The sequence below is a fragment of the Ambystoma mexicanum genome, chromosome 5p (assembly GCF_040938575.1).
Source record: "Ambystoma mexicanum isolate Mex_15411 chromosome 5p, UKY_AmexF1_1, whole genome shotgun sequence".
Lineage (NCBI taxonomy): Eukaryota > Metazoa > Chordata > Amphibia > Caudata > Ambystomatidae > Ambystoma > Ambystoma mexicanum.
In genome coordinates this window covers 883,486,973-883,508,363 of record NC_090930.1, presented here as the reverse complement: position 1 = coordinate 883,508,363, position 21,391 = coordinate 883,486,973, and the positions used below count along the sequence as shown (strand labels likewise).

Below are 21,391 nucleotides of genomic sequence, written 5' to 3'. Positions count from 1 at the left end.
TTGGGTGGGGTTCGAACGCCCGAAGCGCTCTGAAGACTGCCAGAACTTCTAGCAGGTTGATGTGGTTCTGAGCCACTGCGTGAGACCAGAGACCCTGAGCTGTGTGGTGAAGGAGGTGTGCTCCCCACCCTGACAGGGATGCGTCTTTTGTGACTACGGCCTGTATTTCTGGATCGTAAAAGGGTTTCCCCTTTGAAAGATTCTCTCTTGTCCACCAGCGAAGACTCTACTAGTGTTGGCGAAACGACCACTAGATCGTCCCACTGACCACTTGCCTGAGACCACTGTTTCGCCAACCATTCCTGCATGGGATGCATGCGCAGGCGTGCATGGGGAACCAGGTAAATGCATAATGCCATCATACCTAGTAAACACATCGCTTTGCGCACTCTTATCTGGCGACCGGACTGATATTGAGGAATTTGCAGTAACAGATTCCGAATTCTTTCCTCTGATGGAAAGGCCACCCCCTCTTTGGTGTCTAGGACAGCTCCTAGGAACTGTTTGGAGGTGCTTGGCACCAGGCTTGATTTTTTCTCGTTTATTGAGAAGCCCAATTGAAAGAGGAGGTTGAATGTTCTTTGAATGTTAGATCTGCAAATTACGGGGGTCTCCCCTGTGATGAGCCAGTCGTCCAGGTAAGGGTACACTGGGATTGCCTCCCTGCGTAGGTGCGTCGCCACCACCACCAGTACTTTAGTGAAAACCCTTAGAGCCGAGGTTATACCGAAGGGCAGCACTTTGAACTGGTAGTGCTGGCTGTCTACTTTGAAACGCAAGAACCTTCTGTGCACTGAGAACATGGAAATATGAAAATAGGCATCTGAGGCTTGACATACTTGTTTGCAGGGCGTAAGTCTAATACTGGGCGCATTGTTAGATCTTTTTTTGGCACAAGGAAGTAAGTTGAATAAATACCCTTGTTTACCTGGTTGCCCGGGACGAGTTCTATCACGTCCTTTGCAAGAAGAATGACGATCTCCTCTAGGAGGATTCTTTGGTGCTCCAAGGAGTAAATTTTCTGTTTTAGAGGACGGTCGTGGGGGCGTTCCAATAGTTCGATACAGTATCCCGCGGACACTGTGGACAGCACCCATCTGTCCGAAGTGATCCCTTCCCATGCGTGGGTGAAGGTGGAAATGCGCCCCCCTACTGGGGATCCATGGGAAGGGACCCGGAGCGGAACGTCACTGTTTGTTGGGAGGCGTAGCGCCTTTACCTGGGCTGCCTCTCCCCCTACCACGGCCCCTCTTTTGAGCTCTGGTGAAACCCTGGGTAGCTTGTTGGTTGCCGCCCCACAATGTTCCTTGGTTCTGAAAGTAATGGGACCCTCTCTGGGAATTTTGGCCACAAGAGCGACGAAAATTATTATTTCCCCGCAGGTTTGTGGGTTTATTAGTTAGTTGGCCAAGTGACTTTAAGGTGTCTTATTCGTCCTTGGCCGTTTTAAGCGCTTCCTCCACTGCCTTTCCAAACAGGACGTTTGGTTCCACCGGCATGTCAATGAGGGTGGCTTGGCTCTCGGGTTTAAACTCCGACTGCCTCAGCCAAGCGTGTCTTTTGATTACTGTGCTCTCTGCTGCAATAAGCCTCCCTGCATTGTCTGCTGCATCGAAGTTAGCTTTGAGAATGCATCCGGGCACTGATCTTCCCTCCAACGCAATCTGGGCCAACTGGCTATTTAGATGTTCTGGTGCGGAGGCAGTGAGGGCAGCTACCTGTTCCCATTGGTGGCAGTTGTAGCTTGCCAGCAGAGTGGTGGTGTTAGCAATTCTTGCTTGGTAAGCAGAAGTGGATGCCACTTTTCTTCCTAGCCCATATATCCTCTTGCTCTCCTTGTCTGGCAGAGCTTCTGAAGATGCTAGAGGTGTTCCCGCCCTCTTCCTGGTGGTTGTAACCACTAATGAGTCGGGCTTTAGTTGACCCCTTATGTAAAGTGGGTCGGAGGGGGCGGCCCTGAATAATTTCTCTATTCGTGGGTTAACTGCCTGGGTAAGATTAGGGGTGAGCAGAGATGGATCGATTCTGCGTTGAATAGACTTTAGAATTGGGATGGCTTGGGCAATGGATCTTTTATCCCCCAGAATTTGCTCTGCAAAATCCCTCTCTTCTTGGGCCCCCTGAGTGTCTATCTGAAAATGGGCTGCAGCCTTGGCTAAAACTTTGTTTAGCAAGGGATGATTATCCACAGGTGAATCATTCACCGGGGGGTCCTTAGGAATAGGGGAGTCGAGACTATAGGCCCCTGCTTCGTCTTCCTCCTCCTCATCCTGGTCCTCATGGTCTCCATAATAATCGAGCCCGGCCTGGTCGTCCAGTATTTGTACTTCTGGATCCTCATCATACTGCTGGTAAGGTTCAATAGTGAGTGGGTCTGAAATCAGTCCCTGAAATGGAGTACGGAGTCTCTTAGTGGGAGGTTGAGGGTCTTTGGATCCCGAAGGGACAGAGGTAGCAGGGGTATTGTGATAGCTGTGGAAGTAATTAGGATCTTTTTCGTAAAAATCTACAAAAAAAAAGACATTCTCCTCATTACTCTGTTGATGTCTTCCGAGTTCCATTCTTTGGTACTAGGAATTGCCCTTTCCGGCTGTGGTTCCTCTTCTGATCCCATATCCTGGGGAGTGAGAGGGACAATCTTTGCCTAGTGACAGGGTCAGTGGCCTTGGACTTTTCTAAGGACTTGGGGTGTTTCTCTTTCTGAACCTCATGTTCAGAGGCTTTTTTATGTTGTTTATCCCCCTTCCCATGTGTAGAGGAATGTTTTCCTTGCCCCTTGGACTTTACTGAATCTTTCGACGCCTGGCGTCGAGATTCGGAGGTGGGGTCACGAGATTCCGGAGTCTTAGACGAGGGACGTTGAATCTCGGAGGCAGACGTCGAACGAACTGCCGGAGTAGTCTTCGAATGTGCTGCTTGGGGGTAGAGGTCGGATTCGTCTCTGATGACCATACCTCTGTGACTTTAGGTAATGTGGCACTTTTAGCAACCGTAGACGGTTGTTGTGCATCATGGGGCGACCGAGACCTGGAACGCCCAGAGAACACCAATTCTGCGGACCGCTCTCTCTGTGCCTTCTTCTGCTGATCACTCCACACGCGTGTCGAATCTCGGGTGGGGTTAGTGTGCTTAGAGGAAGGTGTGTGGGTAGCGCTCTTGCTGCCAGGTGTTGTCCCCATAACTGCCCCGCCAGACAGTCCTCCGAGGTCGGGGGCTTGCGCTTGGGTGCTTAATGACACCCCTGTGCCCTCGCCGTCCGATAAGGCTGCGTTGCTACCATCACTGAAGGAAACCACAGCGTCCATGGCCTCGGGTTGCCTGGCGTAGTGGACCAAACGTTTGGTCGAGCGGTCCTTAAGTGCCTTGGCTTTGAAGAGCTTGCAAGCTCTACAATTTGCCTGGGGATGGTCCCTTGGAAGACACAGGTTACAGGTGTTATTCTTATCTACCCAGGGGAACTTACGGTTGCACTTGGGGCAGAATTTAAATGGAGTACTCTCCATATGTTAATATCTGACAGCGGGCGAGTATATGTAGGAAAAAAATAGTGTGTGGGAGTATGTCCACCCCCCACTCTCCCTACTTGTAGGGCCGAGGCCAGAGGCCTTCCGGGCCCAAAGTCTGTTGTGTAGTCTCGACAGCTGTTCGTCCTCCAAGTACCGGCATCGATCTTCGGTTCTTCGACGTGGGATTGAGAACGGGGATTTTTTTTGTGGATACATTTATGATAAATGACTAAAAGCCAGGGAACTCCGCAACTATGCTTCCGACAAGTATGGCGGAAAAAAACAATCTGAGGGTCCTACATGCGTGAGGGATCATGGGTACAGTGGACGTCACACTAGGAACAGTATTACTGGCACACCCTAGTTCGATGCCCCTTTTCGAGTTTCGAAAAACAAACTAATACTCTGCAGCTTCCACGATGTCGGCCTATTCACAGCATGTGATCTAAGCAGATTCCACAAGCCTCAAAAATATATATATATATGTCGGAACGATGGGAATGGGAGGAGCTGGCAAGGACAGAAAGGGCACAGGAGCGAGAACAGAACGAGAGGGCAAGGGGGAGGCAGTTACCTGCAGGTATTCCACTCTGCCTGTGCGCTGGAAAGCATGCCTGCGCTAACCATTTAAATTTACCCTCAGATGCAGCCAGTTCTCTAGATATGTTACGCAGTACCCCAAACTCAGTGTTTATAGCTATCCCATGTATATGTGCATTGAATGCCTGCCATAGGGATCTCACGGAAGGTATCAAACCCACATTTGTCTAAACAATTAAGTGCATGTGCTCATGTATTTTAACTTCAAATGCAAAATCCAATGCTAATTGCTTGAAGCGCAAGGGGGGCCTACCCAGAGCTCACCACCCATCAGATATATCCAGCATCAAAGGTGAATCGTCTGAAAAAGTGCGCGGCACAATCTCACATTTCCTCACCAACCTTAATAGGCTTCGGGATGCTATCCAATAATCGATGTGGGAGGCCATGTTGTGAACCGAGGAAAAGAATGTGAATTCACACCCTGTCGGGTGCAAGGATCTCCAGAACAAAAGGTGTAGAACCTGTGGGGACCCCACTTTTTGTCGAAAGTCTCAAGAACTGTTTTTGTGTGCTGCGTCTCGCAGAAGCATCGTTTTGGTGCCATACATCTCAATGTAGGCCAGGATCTTGAGCACCTTAATTGGGTTGTTAAGTCCTCTGACATTGCAGCAAAGTAGTGTACCCCTATCAGGCCACCCTCGCCATTATCACCCCGCCATATTCCTGGAAAGCATGCACTAATCTTGTAATGCATATCGAAAACAACAGTATCGGGGAGGCGCCGGGCTAACGTCCGCGCTTGCACCATTGTAAACCTGTTGCATGTACGGCAGTGCTACTATGACAAGCAAACACACAAGGAAGGATCAGGCAAACCACCAATTTGTAAAGATTTAAATGTCCTCTAATGACAGCTGCTCCAGCCATCTGGCATCGGAAAGCTGCTCTCAAAAAACTTTGTGGCCTCACCCGGTACAGTGAAATAATTTAGTTTTCTCTTTGTCTCTTTGTGTTGAAAATGAAGCTTCACTAGTAGAAACAACATGACATATTAGACACAGCACTCTCTCAGGAGTTTCTTTGCACCCAGGAAGGTTTTCCGCTCGTTTTGCACTACCAAGGGGAAGTCCGGGTACAGAAATATTCTATTGGATTCAAAATCTAACTCCCCCTTTTTCCGAGCGCACCCCAGAAGCATGTTGAGGTTTCTATAATTGAAGATCCTGGCTATGATCAGCCTGGGCACCAGCGAGCCATGCAACAGATCCACGGTAAAGCGTGGCAAGAGATCCGGGTAGCCCAGCACTGTCTTCAAAAGATCATCCACAAATCTCTCCATATTACCCTGGTGGCTGGACTCAGGAACCCCCACTATGCGCCTGTTATTTCACCTGCAGTGCAAATCCAGGTCATCGTGTTTGGCCTGTACCGCGTTAAGGTCTTTGCCCATTGCAAGGATCACTGTCTGCATCTTCAAAACATCATCTTCAGCAGGCTCGATTCTCACCGCTTATGCACTGACATGGGCGCTTTCTTTCTCCAACTTGGTTTTTAGGGAGTGTACGCTAGCATTAATATTGTCCAGCTTGGTGCTGATACATGCGAAGCCCTCTTGCATGCTGTGGTAAATTTGCTGTAAATTAGGGGTGGGGCCGCAGCCACTCCCAAGCCCTCGTCCGTGTCAACAAGCGGCAGCTGACCAGAGGGTTATGCCTTGGGGCCGGACTGGCAAAAGCCTTCATGCTGCATGTTTCTTGCCTCCATTCCTCACTATGCTGCAACACTGCCCTTATATGAAGGCACCACCACCTTTCACCCAGTTAATGAAAGGGCTGCCACCTCCTAGCGTCATATACACACAGGCACTCTCCCCTCCACAAATGGCCCTGCAGAAGCATGCACTGTTACCTCAGTGTTATGGCCTCTAGCCAGTGTGCTCTCCACTCCAGCACCCTGCAAGGTTGCAGCCAGGTTGCCAACAAATTTCTCAGGCTTCAGGGATGGCACACCACTTAGGCACAGGCTATGGTCCACTCCGTGTGTATCGATCTCCCCAGCAGGCCTTTCTTTCCCTGCACTGCACACAAGGGTAACTGAAGACCGCATCCTGCTCCACGGCTCCCAGGCGGATGTCCAGGCGCCCTGTCTGCCCTGACCTCTGAGGCCGTTGCTCCGCAGGGGAGTCCACTTCTGCACCACAGGGCTACTAGGCCCTGTCGGCTCCATTCAGCCGCCTCCTCTTCTCCCTGCCAGGGCACACCGGCATGTCTGAGATCAAGTCACACCATGGGTCGCAAACCTCCAGTCCAGGCCACGCTCAAGGGACTCAGCAGCCGGAGGCCCCCAGTACCTCTAAACTCAGGAAGAAGCGGACAGCTCGCCAACCGATTACCGACCCTCGGCACGTCAAAAACTATGAATAACAGCAGTAGTGCCGCCAGAATCCCTGACGTAGCAATGTAGCTGCGCGTTTCCATTGTTCAGGCAGCCGCCATGTTCAATCGCGCAACAGCATCCCCCGTTAGAGTGACATTCTGGCCAGGTTGCGAGGGGGTTGGTGGGTGTGGGGGGTAAATGGAACAGTCACCGGACACAAAACATGGGTGAACATACATAGATTAAGGACAACCAGCATTAGACATTTTTAAGTGCAGATAGGCAGTACGGCCAGCTATGCTAGGGATGTGACCATGATGGATGAAGTGCTAAAGTGGAGGCAGTAGTAGCAAGTGAGGGACAGGGTAGAGGTAATGGTAAAATGTTAGCTAAAAGGCAGGTGAGAGGTAGGTTAAGAGGGTAACTCAGAGGCGAGGAAGTAGGTTTTTAGTCTGGTTTTGAACAAATCATTGTGGACTGTTTCTTGGATGTCCGGGGGAAGAGAATTCCATGTAAGTGGAGCAAGATGAGAGAAAAAGCCAAAGCAGTCAAGGAGGCAGAGCGGAGATTACAAGAGGGCTTGGAGCGTTAGATAGAGGAGGATAGATACAATGGAGCCTTTCCATGGATAGATTTGTGAACTAGGAGTAGAAATTTGAATCTGGCCCTGTTTTGCATCGTCAGTCATACAGCCTGGTGACGGTATGAGGAATCGGTGTTTAGTGAGGGAGTTCAAAGAGAGTCCTGGTAACAAAGTTAATGACCACATACAGAGATGATAGAAATAATAGTATTATGCTATATAAACAAGGGTGTGGGAGCCCCTCTACTGAGAACGAACCCTGTTCTATGGAATTTCTCCCACTCAGGAGGGTCTAAAACCACATTTTAGTTCACTGTACCCTTCATAAAGGAGAAATAACCATTTGCATATCAGTCTGGTCCCACCCACAAGGGCAGTCCAGAACCAAAATGCTAGGCATTTCTCCTCTGAACAAGAGTACCATCAGCAACCCCAGAAACATGTTTCAGCCTAGTCGGACCTCATCAGTGAGGTGAAGCTGAGCCTCTCTAAGGCACAGTGAGCAAGGTGTCCACAACTGGATCACCCTGGGTTAATTAGGGTGTAGGGTGCAGGTAGAAGAAACTTCATAGAACAGGGTATTTGACCCATTTGCGTTCTCAGTAGAGGGGCTCCCACACTCCTACGTAACCAAGGGTAATCCAGACGTGGAGCTCTTCCTCACTGTGCCTTAGAGAGGCTCCACTTCACCTCACTGAGAAGCCCCAACAAAGCCGAAAACGTGTCTGGGGTTGCTGATGGTACTCTTGTTCAGAGGAGAATTGGTTGTAGACTCTCCGGAGTGGAAGAAATTCCATAGAACAGGGTATTTGACCCATGTTTGTTCTCAGTAGAGAGGCTCCCACACTCCTTTTAAATATTGTAAAACTTGGGACTTCACCCTAAGTAACCAAGGGAAATACAGACGTGGAGCTCTTCCTCACTGTGCATTAGAGAGGCTTAGGTTTACCTCACTGAGGAGGCCCAACAAGGACAAAACATGTGACTGGGGTTGCTGATGGTACTCTTGTTCAGAGGAGAATTGCCTCGCATTTCGGTGCTGGACTACCCTTGTCGGTGGGACAGAGACTGATATGCAAATCGACATTTCTCCTCTGTGAAATGTGCAGTGAGTTAAAACGTGGTTGTAGACCCTCCTCAGTGGAAGAAATTCCACAGAACATGGTGTTTGACCCATGTTTGTTCTCAGTAGAGGGACTCCCCCACTCATTTTCAATTTAGTATTATGCTATAGTTTGTAATTTTTCCACCCTGGCAAAATTAAGATTACAGAGGGTTTCAGATTCTTAAAAAACACAACCCATACTTCCCAACTGGACAACCTACCAAGGCCCTTTTTTTTTTAAAAACAGTTTTGTCAGTCGATGGGAAGTAGAACTTTAGTTCAAATTTACTGGTCTCCATTTAACGGCTGGTCACCATTAGAACTTCATGTGACTCCCTTCATTCAGGGGATGCATCGGCGGTCATTTAACGGCTGGTCACCATTAGAACTTCATGTGACTCCCTTCATTCAGGGGATGCATCGGCGGTGCACCACTGACGGTAACCCCCACCTATAACTCTTAATGTTGGGGAAGCAATTAATCATATCACAATAGGTCTAAAACCGAAAAAGGCATCATTAAACTCAGGGGAGTGGTGAAACGATGCTGGAATGGGTAAAGAAAACAATATTTTATCTTTTCACTAGCCCATCAAGGCTAAGGTGCTTTAGTGTTAATTTCAATTATTTCCAAACGTCTCTTGTGAAGCCAACATCAAAACATTTTATTTTTTTATAAAGTGTGAGTCTTGGCAGATTCGTATATTTTGCTCAGAGGGTATGATTGCCCCTTTCACACAAATATAAATGTGTATTTATTGGGTTTTATATAGAACACGCCTCTATGGGAAGCATCCTCCTCCATGCAATTAAATGAATATGAAATAACCAAGTCTGTCACATCTAATTGCCGCAACGGTAAAGGAAAAGGATTAACCACGCTTATTTCCCTCCACCCCCGTGAGTGGGGCATGCAGATTTAAACAAACCATTTCTTACTTTGTTATCTTTCGTGATATAGCCGTCTCTTTTCAACTTATCATGCATCCTTTTTCGCTTGTAGTAGGTAGACAGATGAGGGTCGTGGAGATTATTATAAGGCACTTCTAATAAATGATTATTGGGGTCGCCGAGATTGAACCCTGTGGACGGAGTGTGGAGCTGCAAGGCAACGGAAAGGACACCATCAAATTCAACACACAAAGAGCACAAAATAAGTTAGAGTTCTCTCCAATGGATAATGTTTATAAAGAGGGTTTTTGTTCAATTCAACTGGAACATATTTGAGTTAGTATGTACCACGACATAGCGTTACTGAAGGAGAAGGTTATTTCTTAGCCTTCAGTTTGAAGTGTGTGGAACTGTGAGCTTTTATTTTTTGCAGTCATGTACTGTTCAATTATCACACACAGATTGTACGTCTATCTGCAGCAGAAGTCAGCACACCTGGCATAATTAAATACATTACTTTATTTTTCAAAAAGTGCATTTAAAAAAGCATTTTATCTTAATAATTAAACGTTACAATGTAATGTTTTAATTAATCAAAGTACAACAGACATACATACATTCATTCATCCATTAAAATATATCAAAAATAAATTAATAACATTTAGTTCTCCTGTCATTAGAAATATGACAGAACTGCCATGGTATGTATTGTGTTTGTTTAATTTCTTTTAAACAATTCATCAGGGCAAGAACTGGTTGATAGGCAATGCACTATACAATCCCGTGTGCTTCAGGGATAGACTTTCTCCTCCTGACGAGAAAGGAGACTGAGACAGAACAGTCTCAGATGCAGAGAGGACTGCGCTCCACCATATGAAATGGGACAGAACACAGCGTGGAGTAAACTTGAAAACTCCCAACAGAACGTATGAATTCGTGATGCAAAGTGCAATGCAGAGTTTTACAGGTGACTGCTCGTGATTGCCCAGCTTCCTGCATCTTGGGGTGTACAAACAAATTAATTACTAGTAAAAAATAAAATCTCATTTGTACAGGTTACATTCTGGTACTCTCAAATTAGATCAGGGGGTATACTGAAATGTACACCAACCTGCAAGTCACAGGTTAGAATCCTGACAGAGCAGACTTTTTCATTCAACCATCTGGGTGTATACATTAGTAGAATAAAGATTCCCATTATTTGTGAGTGTAAAGTGTAAGGAGGCTCTAATTCGATTAAAGACATGTAGGTAAATATTATTCTTCCCTTTTTTTATTTTTCTTTCAGCAGTGAACACACCTTCTCAACCTTAAACTATATTGTTCAGCACTCGTGTGCATTAGCTGTAGTTTCTTTAAATGTTTGGGCGTTCTGACACAGCTCTGTAGCCAACAAGTACTCACTCGTGTTTGATAGCCTCACATCCTGTTATGAGTACTTCCTGCTATGATTCGAGAATCCAGTCTACTTGTATAGCCCCGGCCAGCAACAGGTAAAGCTCAGAGTCCAAAAAGGCCTGACAAATCCTGCAACCCATGATCATCATTATTTGTATAGCGCCTTTCACCATTGGTATGGTCCAATGCGCTGTAGGTTGAATGCCCTCGGGGGACCGGAGTGCAGGTATGGGAAAGTTTGTCAGTCGAAATTAGAATGCATGTGTGCATTTTGGACAAAGCGAAGTTGGGTAAGTGCGGCCAGGTCCCTACTAGCTACCCATGTCAAGCAGGCATGTGAATGGATTCTTTGAAAATGATAAGAGAGTGTGCAAGAGTAGTAGAAAGTACATAATGTGTGCAGCTAGACCAACTTTTTGAAGTGGGGATAGCTGCGTTCTAATGTTAGAGGTGTTGTGAAACATGTCGTTGGGAGAGGCGTATGTTTGCAGATGTGTGTGGGTGAGTAGCCTTGCCATTGGCAAACATCCATAGGTATGGCATGAAATACGTACCCGCCTGCTGTTGCTGGCTTCTTGGATTCGTATCTGCAGTGTGGATTCCCTCCTGCTTTCTACTAGATACTTGTTAAACAAGTTAATTCTTAAAGAGTTCTTACCGTCCTTCGGTGAATGTATGGGAGTTCATACCTGCCCATGTCATCCTGGTTTGAATAGCTAGCTCAAGAGGACAAGGTTAGTCAAAGTGCCTAGGGGAATAGCCATGTCTTGAGGGCCTTCCGGAAGGCCAAGTGGTCCTCTATGTGTCGCATACTAAGCAGCATAGAATTCCAGATAGTTGGGGCTTGGACGGAGAAGGTGAAGCCTCCAATTCTGGTTGATATGAAAAAGGGAGTGACAAGGAGAAGAGCAGTGCCTGAATGCAGGTTTATATTGTGGTGGTAGTGCGTGATGTTCTGTTGGCAGTATTTTGGGCATGTCTTGTGTAGGGCTGAGTGAGTGATGCACATGGCTTTGAAAGCGACCCATCGTCCGATCGGGAGCCAGTGGAGGCCACAGAGGGTGGGGGTGATGTGCTCTCTGGGGCTGAGGGCAATGAGGAACATAGCTGGAGCTTTCTGAGTTGATAAGCAGGTGCACCCAGGTAGAGAGAGTTGGCGTAGCCTAGTCGGGAGAGGACAATGGACATGATTGTAGCCACTCTGTGGGGGTACAAGAGGAAGATGTGCCTGACTATGCAGAGGTGAATGTAGCAGGTTTTGGACACAGTGTTAATGTGTTAATGTGGTGTGGTAGAGTCAGGTCAGTGTCCATCGTACAACCCAGGTTTTTGACTGTGGTGGATGGAGTGGGGACTGTGGGTGGCCTAAGGAGGGAGGCCAATGGATGGGTTGAGGGAAGAGAGCTGTCTTTCCACAGAGCACAATTTCTGTTTTTCCGGAATTGAGAAAGAGGTAATTGACCATCATCCAACGGTCAATGTCAGTGAGGTAGGATGCAAGGTCAGGGTGGAGGTGGAGATGGACTTGGGTATTCGAAAGATGATTTGTCTATTATAAGCGTAGTTCTAGCAGGTGAGGTTGTGTGAGTGGATATAAGTGCAGGGAGTAGAGATTGAAGAAAAGAGGGGATAGGCAGGCGCCTTGAGGGACTTTGTTATTGACGGGGCGGGTGGTCAAAGTGAAAGGAGGAAGGTGGGTGATTTGGTGTCTGTTGGTGAGGATTGAGGAGAGCAACACCTTAGTGCAGTGTCCCTAATGCCAGGGGAGCGGAGTCTGTCAATGAGGATGCTGTGGTTGATAATGTCGAAATCCACTGAGGGGTTAAGGAGCATGAGTGATGATCTGTCAGCTGTGTTTTTACAGTCATCCCATATGGAGACAAGGGATGTTTCAGTTCCGTGGAGGGGTCTGAAGCCAGACTGGGCGGGGTCTAGAAGGTGGTTGGTTTCAGTGAAGGTGCTGAGACGGGAGTAAGCCGTACAGTCGGTGAGTTTGGCTGAGACGTGGGTGTTAGAAATTGTTCTGTAGTTTGCAGGCAGGAGGGGGGTCAAGAGAGGTTTTTTCAGGAGCGGTTTGACATGTGATGTTTTGAAAGCTGCTGGGAGAGTGCCTGAGATGCGGGAAGAATTAAGGATGGATCTTGCAATGCTGCCTGCACAGGTTGAGATAAAGATTTCATTGAGGAGGGTTGGGGGGCATGGATCATTTAGAGATCCGTATAGATACCTGTCAGCCAGTAGTTTGCGGAATTGGGGTCTTGAGGTGGGAGAGAAAGAGGAGAAGATGGGGGGCAGGGTGGCATGTTCATGTGGGGGAGCGGGAGTACTGCCAGTTTTGTGCTGATGGTGCAGGTTCCTTCTAGCTCTGTGTTGCTGAAATGGTCAGAGAGGATGTTGCAGAGAGACTGGGAGACATGTGAGGGGAGAGAAATGCAGGGGGGCCATACATTCTGTGATAATCTTGTGGAGTTCCTTGCTGTTGTTACAGGCATTACAGATTTTGTTCTTGTAAAAAGATGTTTTTTGCCTTACGGATTTCGGCTTTGTAGATATGGTACTGATGGGAGTAGGCTGTTTTGTTTTGAGAAGATGGGTCGGCCCGCCATCTACGTTCCAGGGAGCGGTTGCGCGTTTTGAGAGATTTGAGAAGGGAGTGAACCATCTGGACAACGGGCCTTGTCTCTTATCTCGAAGGGGGCAGATCTTGAAGAGGTGAGAGGTAGGAGAGCGTTGGAGAGTCATGAGTCAAAGTGGCTGATGGAAGGAACTCCTTCGACTGGTATGTTGGCGAGGGAGGAAAGCAGAGAGTCGGCAAGGTCTGGGGTTATTATGACCTTGTTCCATAGTGGGATAAGGGTTGATGGTCCGGTGATAGCCCTTGGTAGGAAATGGGTGGGTGACAGGAGCGAGATAAATATGGCTGCATGGTCCATTCATATGAGCGATCATGGGAAAGGGTGGAGATGAGGTTGGTGGAGCTGAAGATCGCATCTAGAGTATGTCCTACTGTGTGGGTGGCACCTGTTACCTGCAGAGTTATGTTGAGAGCTTCCAGGTTGTCCAGCATTGGTCGTGTCATGGGGTTGTTAGAGGCGTCAAACCATATGTTGAGGTCTCCTAGTAGGATGGGGGAGGGGTAGGAGACCAGGATGGCCGTTAGGGAGTTGCTTAGAGCGTTAACGAATTGTCTGTTGTAGCCGGAGGGCCTGTAGATGAGCAGGAAGCTGTGCGTGAGCAAGGGACTGATGATGGATTTTACTAGGAGCGATTCACAGTCTGCGTTGCATGCCTGTTCCTCTGAGTGTGATTTAGATAGGTGATGTTTGTAGAGGAGCGCAATTGCGCTCTGTTGTAAGTGATGGGTGCGTATTTAGAGGGGAATGTCTCATTTACGATGGGTCAGAAATTGTCAGAGAACCAAGTTTCTGTGATGAACAGGATATCTGGGTTTTCAGAGGTGAAATTTAAAATGCTGTGTTTTTTGGCGACAGATCTGGCGTTGATGAGAATGCATGAGAGTGGGAAGGGTGAGGGTGGTTAGCCCTTCGGGATCCTGGGGTTGGCGGCGATCCCTTGGTGGTGGCGAGTAGTGTATAGGAGGGAGTGGTGTCTGTGGGAAGAGTTTGTGATGTGTGGGGCTTTGGGTGAAAGTCAGGAAGAGAGGGGTGTGGGGGGAGAAAGTGTGAAGGAGTTACAGACAGGGGCCCAGAGGGGGGTGGGGGTACTGGTGGGGGTCAAAGGGGGTGAAAGTGGTCAGTGGGAGAGAGAGTCATAGAGTGGGATTAGAGCAAGCTGGGTGGTGTGCGGCTTGAGAAGATGTTGGCTTGCCGATTTCCCTGGGAAAATTGTGGTTGGTGGGGGGAGTGTGTATTAAAGGATTTGTGGAAGAGGGATTTTACTGGATGAGGGTGGTGAGGAAATTGTCTGGTTGAGTAGTGTGCGTAGGGATGAAAGGGCCAGGTAAGGAGAGGCGTGCAGAGATGGGGGATGAAGGGAGAGGGGTGGTTGGAGTGACGAGGTGTTGTGGGAGGCGTTCCCCCAGAGGGCATTATGGGGGTGTTGAGGAAGGGTGAGTGGTTGGAAGTAAGTGCTGTGATGCATTCTTCCAGAGGGTAGGATGTGTGAAGAGAGCAGGGGTCAGGGGGATACGGTAAGGTTGGCCGGTTGTTGGGGGCGCCAGAGTGCCTCTCTGATCTTTGATATATTTATATATTCCATTAGATGCAATACAGGGCTACACACAAAATGTTCAGCTAGATGCAATGGATATATTCAAATATTCCATTAGATGCAATACGGAGCTATTTACAAAATGTTCAGCTAGATGCAATAGAGGACTGTGTTCGGGTATTCTGCTAGCAGCAATACAGGGTTACACTCTGATGTTTAGATAGATGCAGTACAGGCTATGTTCTGATATTCAGCTAGGTGCAATACAGGCTACGCTCAAATGTACAGCTGGATGCAGTGCAAGGCTATATTCAGATGAAAGCAATACAGGGCTACACTTAAATGTTTAACTTGCAGCAATGCAGGGCTACATTCAGATATTCAGTTAAACACAATACTGGGCTACAGTTAAATGTTCAGCTAGATGGAATAACGGACTATACTCTGATATTCATCTAAAAAGCAAAACAGGGTTGTATTCAGATGTTTAGGTAAATACAATGCAGGGTTATATTTCAGATGATCGGCTAGCAGCGATACAGCACTCCATTCAAATGGTATGCAGTGATAAAATCGCAGCAAAAATGTCGCCTGTACAAAAGAAATTGCGGCAAAAATGCTGTGGTTTGACCCGGTAAAGGTGTATCCCATGACACCATTTAAGGGTTGCGGGGGTGTCCCCCACTTCCCTTAAATGGTATAATGGGTGTGGGGGTTGCGGAGGTGTCCCCTGCATCCCATGGATTGCAGCTGCAAAACCACAGCATTTTTGCAGCAATATTTTCAGGGTAATTCATGGAAATTCGCACAAAAGTGTCGCACGCGGCTGGCGCACAGCGTGCCCGTGCGAATGTCTGCGCCAGCCGTGTGCAATAAAATCAATTTCCGCGCACAGCGTATTCATGGATTCTCGCCTCCAAAAGCAGATGTGGCGCAGAGTGGCGCAGCGACCCTGCAGCAGCGCCAGTTACGCCCCCAATAACACCCTCGCGCAAGGAAAAGCCATCAACATCGCAAAACCATCGCAAAGGGCTGCGCCAACCCTGTACCAGTTTACCGGACTGGCAAACAGCAAATGCAAAGCGGGGAACGTGTATTACGGGTTTCAGGAACACGCCTACACGAGAAGTTTCACACGCGATCTGGCCTGGGGGAGCGTGTGCGTGTATTTCAGAGGTGCGCGAGAAGTTTCACACGCGAACGGGCTGGGTGCGTGTATTTCAGGGGTGCGCGAGAAGTACCACACGCGATTGGCCTGGGCGCGTGTATTTCAGAGATGCGCGAGAAGTTCCACACGCGATCGGGCCTGGGGGAGCGTGTGTGTGTATTTCAGGTGTGCGCGAGAAGTATTACACGCAAATGGCCTGGGTGCGTGTATTTCAGGGGTGCGCGAGAAGTTCCACACGCGATTGGCCTGGGCGCGTGTATTTCAGAGGTGCGCGAGAAGTTTCACAAGCGATCGGGCCTGGGGGAGTGTGTGCGTGTATTTCAGGGGTGCGCGAGAAGTTTCACATGCGTTTGGCCTGGGCGCGTGGATTTCAGAGATGCGCGAGAAGTTTCACACGCGATCGGGCCTGGGGGAGCGTGTGCGTGTATTTCAGGGGTGCGCGAGAAGTTCCACACGCGATTGGCCTGGGCGAATGTAGTTCACAGGTGCGCGAGAAGTTTCACACGCGATCGGGTCTGGGGGAGAGTGTGCGTGTATTTCAGGGGTGCGCGAGAAGTTCCACACGCGATCGGGCCTGCGGGAGCGTGTGCGTGTATTTCAGAGGTGCGCGAGAAGTTTCACACGCGATTGGCCTGTGCGCGTGTATTTCAGGGGTGCGCGAGAAGTTCCACACGCGATTGGCCTGGGCGCGTGTTTTCCAGAGGTGCGCGAGAAGTTCCACACACGATTGGGCCTGGGCGCGTGTATTTCAGAGGTGCGCGAGAAGTTTCACACGCGATTGGCCTGTGCGCGTGTATTTCAGGGGTGCGCGAGAAGTTCCAGACGCTATCGGGCCTGGGGGAGCGTGTGCGTGTATTTCAGAGGTGCACAAGAAGTTCCACACGCGATTGGCCTGGGCGCGTGTATTCCAGAGGTGCGCGAGAAGTTCCACACGCGATTGGCCTGGGCGTGTGTATTTCGAGGTGCGCGAGAAGTTTCACACGCGATTGGCCTGTGCGCGTGTATTTCAGGGGTGCGTGAGAAGTTCCACACGCGATTGGCCTGGGCGCGTGTTTTCCAGAGGTGCGCGAGAAGTTCCACAAGCGATAGGCCTGGGCGCGTGTATTTCAGAGGTGCGCGAGAAGTTTCACACGCGATTGGCCTGTGCGCGTGTATTTCAGGGGTGCGCGAGAAGTTCCACACGCGATCGGGCCTGGGGGAGCGTGTGCGTGTATTTCAGAGGTGCACGAGAAGTTCCACATGCGATTGGCCTGGGCGCGTGTATTCCAGAGGTGCGCGAGAAGTTTCACACGCAATTTCAGCAGGGTACGTGTATTTCAGGGGTGCGCGAGAATTTTCACACGCGATTTCAGCAGGGTACGTGTATTTCAGGGGTGCGCGAGAATTTTCACACGCGATATCAGCAGGGTACGTGTATTTCAGGGGTGCGCGGGAATTTTCACACGCGATTTCAGCAGGGTATGTGTATTTCAGGGGTGCGCGAGAATTTTCACACGTGATTTCAGCAGGGTACGTGTATTTCAGGGGTGCCGGGGAGTCCTACATGTGATTTGGCAGTGTGGGTCCTCCCAGGTGTTCCCTGTACACCCTCCACGGCCCCTGCAGGCTGCCCACACCACAGGGGACTACCCTGCATCCCTGGTCATGTCCCGCAGGCAGCCCACCCAATGTGGGCATGCCCCCCAGCAAAGGCACATGTCTCCTTGCACTACTGATCACCAACTCATGTCCCCTTGCACCCCCACACCCAGCATTGCGGGGGACCTGCCAGCAGGCCCCCACTCATGTCCCACTCATGTCCCCCTGCACTCCCACCCCCCAGCATTGCGGGGCACCTGCCAGCAGGCCCCCACTCATGTCCCACTCATGTCCCCCTGCACCCCCACCCTCCAGCATTGCGGGGCACCTGCCAGCAGGCCCCCACACATGTCCCCCAGCCAACATGTCATCACAATCTTGATCCCTGGCCCTTATGGTCAGCCTCCAAATGCCAAACACCCACCCGAGTATTGCATCCACCCACTTAGAAATGGCAATGACATGATAGAACCCCAATTGCAAGTTTGGAAATTAACACATGTCCCTCAGATACACCCAATGGGTGTCAGTGAATCTCAAAACCCATATCATGATATGCATGATACCAATGAGATGATACTACACATTGAAGTTTGATGAAAAAAATGTATTAAAAACAGCATAAATGGAATTAAAAATAAACAAATGACAATGGGAATCAAAAACCAAAAGCAGCATGTCCGTAAAATAATGAAAAACGACAAATCATAACCCAAAGGAAAGGTGTCCAAAGTCACAGTTCAAGAAAGTAAATCCAAGGTAAAAACAAAACCGAAGACCATTGCTCCATGGGTAAATCAAAAAAAAAAATCCAACAGTCAACTATATACAGATAAACAAACCAGGGTCCATGATCCCAACTGAAGAAATGAAACCTACATAAAAATACTACCTAATAAAAAAAAACTATATACAAAAATGTGGCCCATTGTCCAAAAGGTCCAAAATAAATAAAAAAGCAAAGGAAACCTAACACTAACTACATAACTATTTACAAGGGCAGCGGGCTAGTCCGACGGCTCACTGGTTGTTGTCATGGGCCAGGGCATCATCGAACTCCTGTTCAATTGCTTGGAGGCGGGCATGTTCCCTGGCCCCGAGGTCCCGCAGGGATAATGCAGTGTCCAGCTCCAACTCCCTGCGAAGAGCCTCGAGGCACTCAACCCGCCTCAGCGCCCTCCGCATGGAGTTCTCCGCTCTGACCATTGTGAGCCGTTCCTCCTCTGCCCGCTGCGCTCCGCACCTATCTGCTGGCCCAACTGCTCCCACATGGAAGCCACTCCCATTCCAGGGTTCTCCTGCCCTCCGGCCGATGCCTGCACCCCTGATGTTGATGGCCCCGAGCCATGAAGCCTCCCACATCGAGCCTGCCGCTGCCTCCGGCGCAACTGCCTGTGCCAGCACGACGGCATCCAGGCTGATGGAATCCACCGACGCCGTCGTGCCCGTGCCCTGCCCGATGATGCCGTCACATCCTCCATCTGCTGGTGTCCAGTTGCTGGTGTGTCCACCCCTGCTGGACCTCCGACTCCCGACTGTGGCAGGGATGGGATCCCCACCGAGGTGGCTGCATTGGTCGGGGCAGGTCCACAGGGGGCCCTGGTGGCATCTGGGCCGGAAGACGGCATGGAGTACGACTGGCGCATAGCCTCCACAGAGGAGGAGAGGGTCGCCAGAGTGCCCGACACATGTACGAGACCCCCGACCATGACCGCTCCCAACTGGGCCACGTTGCCATGGTGCTCTTCGTGATGACGTGCGTGCTCCCCCCGGGAAGCACGCACCTCATCACGAATGACAGCCGTGCGCAACGTGACACCAATCAGGACCTTCTCCATACGGCCAGGGGTCCCCTCGTCCGCAGGTGGAGGGGAGTCAGATGACATGGACATCCCCCCTACCTGCGGACGGGCCTGGGATGGGGCATCCCTGCTGGTGCATGGTGGTGCAGTCACAGTGTCAGGGACAGTGACATGCACAGGCACCTCCACGGCGACCTGTGCTGCCTCCTGCCCCTGCCCCTGGACTGCAACACTTGCACCAGCAGGGATGCCCCCACCAGGCCCCATGTGCGGCTCAGTAGCGGCCTCCTCCTCCTCTGTGGAAACCACCAACCTGGATGGCTCCACACCGTCTTCCGCCGTTGCAAGCCCCTGTGGGGGCTCACCCACCCCTTCCGCTGCAGCCGTGGGGGCATCCCCGCCGCTTAGCTCCACAGCGCCGTCTCCGCCCTCTTCTTCACTTTGCGCTGTGTAGAGGGAGACATAGAACACAAGCATCAGGGTACTGTACAATGGTCCCCTAGACAGGAAGCAACAGCAGATGAGTGGCACTGTCAAAGATCACTTCCATCCTGTCCCTCCACAACACATGGGTCAGTGCAGGCAAAACACATGCAGTAACAGGCATGGCGCATGCTATGGACATAAGCAAACATGTCCAAGGGACTCTTGAAGCATACAATGTTGATTTTGGACTCACATGCATCATGGGTCATGCCTATCACATGCACACACTTCAACGTACTTTCATCCATCTGGACTCGTACACCCCAGACACAGTGGATGCAAGGATAACTAGGCTGCATCAGTGATTCTGAACATTGTCACAGACATGTGTCATGCATCCATGGCATTCACAAGTCACAGACACGCAGGTCAGAAACACAGACATGGACACCATACATGTACATGGCATCAGCACCCATCCCTCACCCCCACCCATGTCCAGGAACAGAGACTGGCATGCTCCCATGTGTCCATTCCGCATAGGGCTCCCCATGTTGCATTTAAACACATACACCAACCGTGTGCTTCACACATTACTGGTCTCACATGCATGACCATGATGTCCCTGCACACACACACGTGTACATGGCCTATGTCACACATACAGGCAAGTATCAGACAACCAGCACACTGCAACATGCCCTGTCTCACACAGCAATGCTTGGCCACTTACCGCTCGACTCCAGACGGGTCTGCCTCTCAAGGATCTGGGCATGGAGTGCTGGGCGTACGCGTTCCAGGACCCTCAGCTGGATGGTACTCATGCTGCCCCGGCCCCCCTCCACGAGGCGCCGGGCCTTTATGAGGGTCCTGGACCTGAAGTCCTCCCAGCGCTTCTTGACTTGCTTGATGTTGCGGGTTGCCACCCCCTCCGCGTTGATGGCAACCACAAAGTCTTCCCAGATCCTGTCCGGTCCTTCCTTGTCGGCGCGTGGTGATCCGAAGAGGGCATCATAATGCCCCAGGACAAGCTCCACAGGACACCAACATCCTTCTGACTGAAGCTGGTGGCCCTCTGCCCCTCTGGCTGGGGGTCGCCAGTGGTCTCGGATGGTGTTTGCCCCGACATGGCGACCCCCGAGGCAGGCGTGGGTGGGCAACTGGGTCCTGGGGCTGGGCTGTGGAGCGATGGTATCCCAGTCGGGAGTGTTCTGTTCCAGCAGGGGTGGACACAGCAACTGGACCCCTGCAGATGGCTGATGTGCAGGAGCGATGGTATCCCAGTCGGGATTGTTCTGTTCCAGCAGGGGTGGACACAGCAACTGGACCCCTGCAGATGGCTGATGTGCAGGCACCAAATGGCAGGGCACGGTGGCAGCAGGCAGGCAGGCAGCAGCAGATGGCTCGTGGGAGGCTGCTCGGGGCTCTGGGGGGCAGTAATTCGGCCTTTTAGGCAGGAGCGTGGTCTTCCGTGTGCTTACACGTGGCCAGCTTGATTCGGAGTGATTTGGCACGTGAAAATTCTGCACGTCAGCGTGTAAATCGAGGAAAGGCCCTTAGCGCGTATGCGCGCCAGCACGCATACGCGATTCCATTGGACCAAAGGCCCTTAGCGCGTATGCGCGTCTGTGACGTATCGCGCACGGGCGTTGCTTTTCGTGGGGTGCGGTGCGTGTGTTTTGCAGGCTTTGGGGTTCACACGCTATTACTTCACAGCGGGTGGGTGTTGGCTACGCGTTCTTCTACACACAAGGCAGACGGTGAGTGGTACCCTGCTCCCCCAGGCCCGATCGCGTGTAAAACCACCCGCGAGCCCCTGAAATACACGTACCCCGCTCCCCCAGG

General features: G+C 50.4%; 1 protein-coding gene across 1 annotated transcript in view; it reads right to left on the bottom strand.

Annotated features, from left to right (window-relative positions):
* LOC138481266 (fibrous sheath-interacting protein 2-like) overlaps window positions 1-21,391 on the bottom strand; it is a 2,966,522-nt gene that overhangs the window by 2,707,679 nt on the left and 237,452 nt on the right. The window contains exon 3 of the mRNA XM_069613320.1: window positions 9,053-9,214. Coding sequence (XP_069469421.1) covers window positions 9,053-9,214 — 162 coding nt within the window. The remainder of the gene's footprint in view (window positions 1-9,052; window positions 9,215-21,391) is intronic.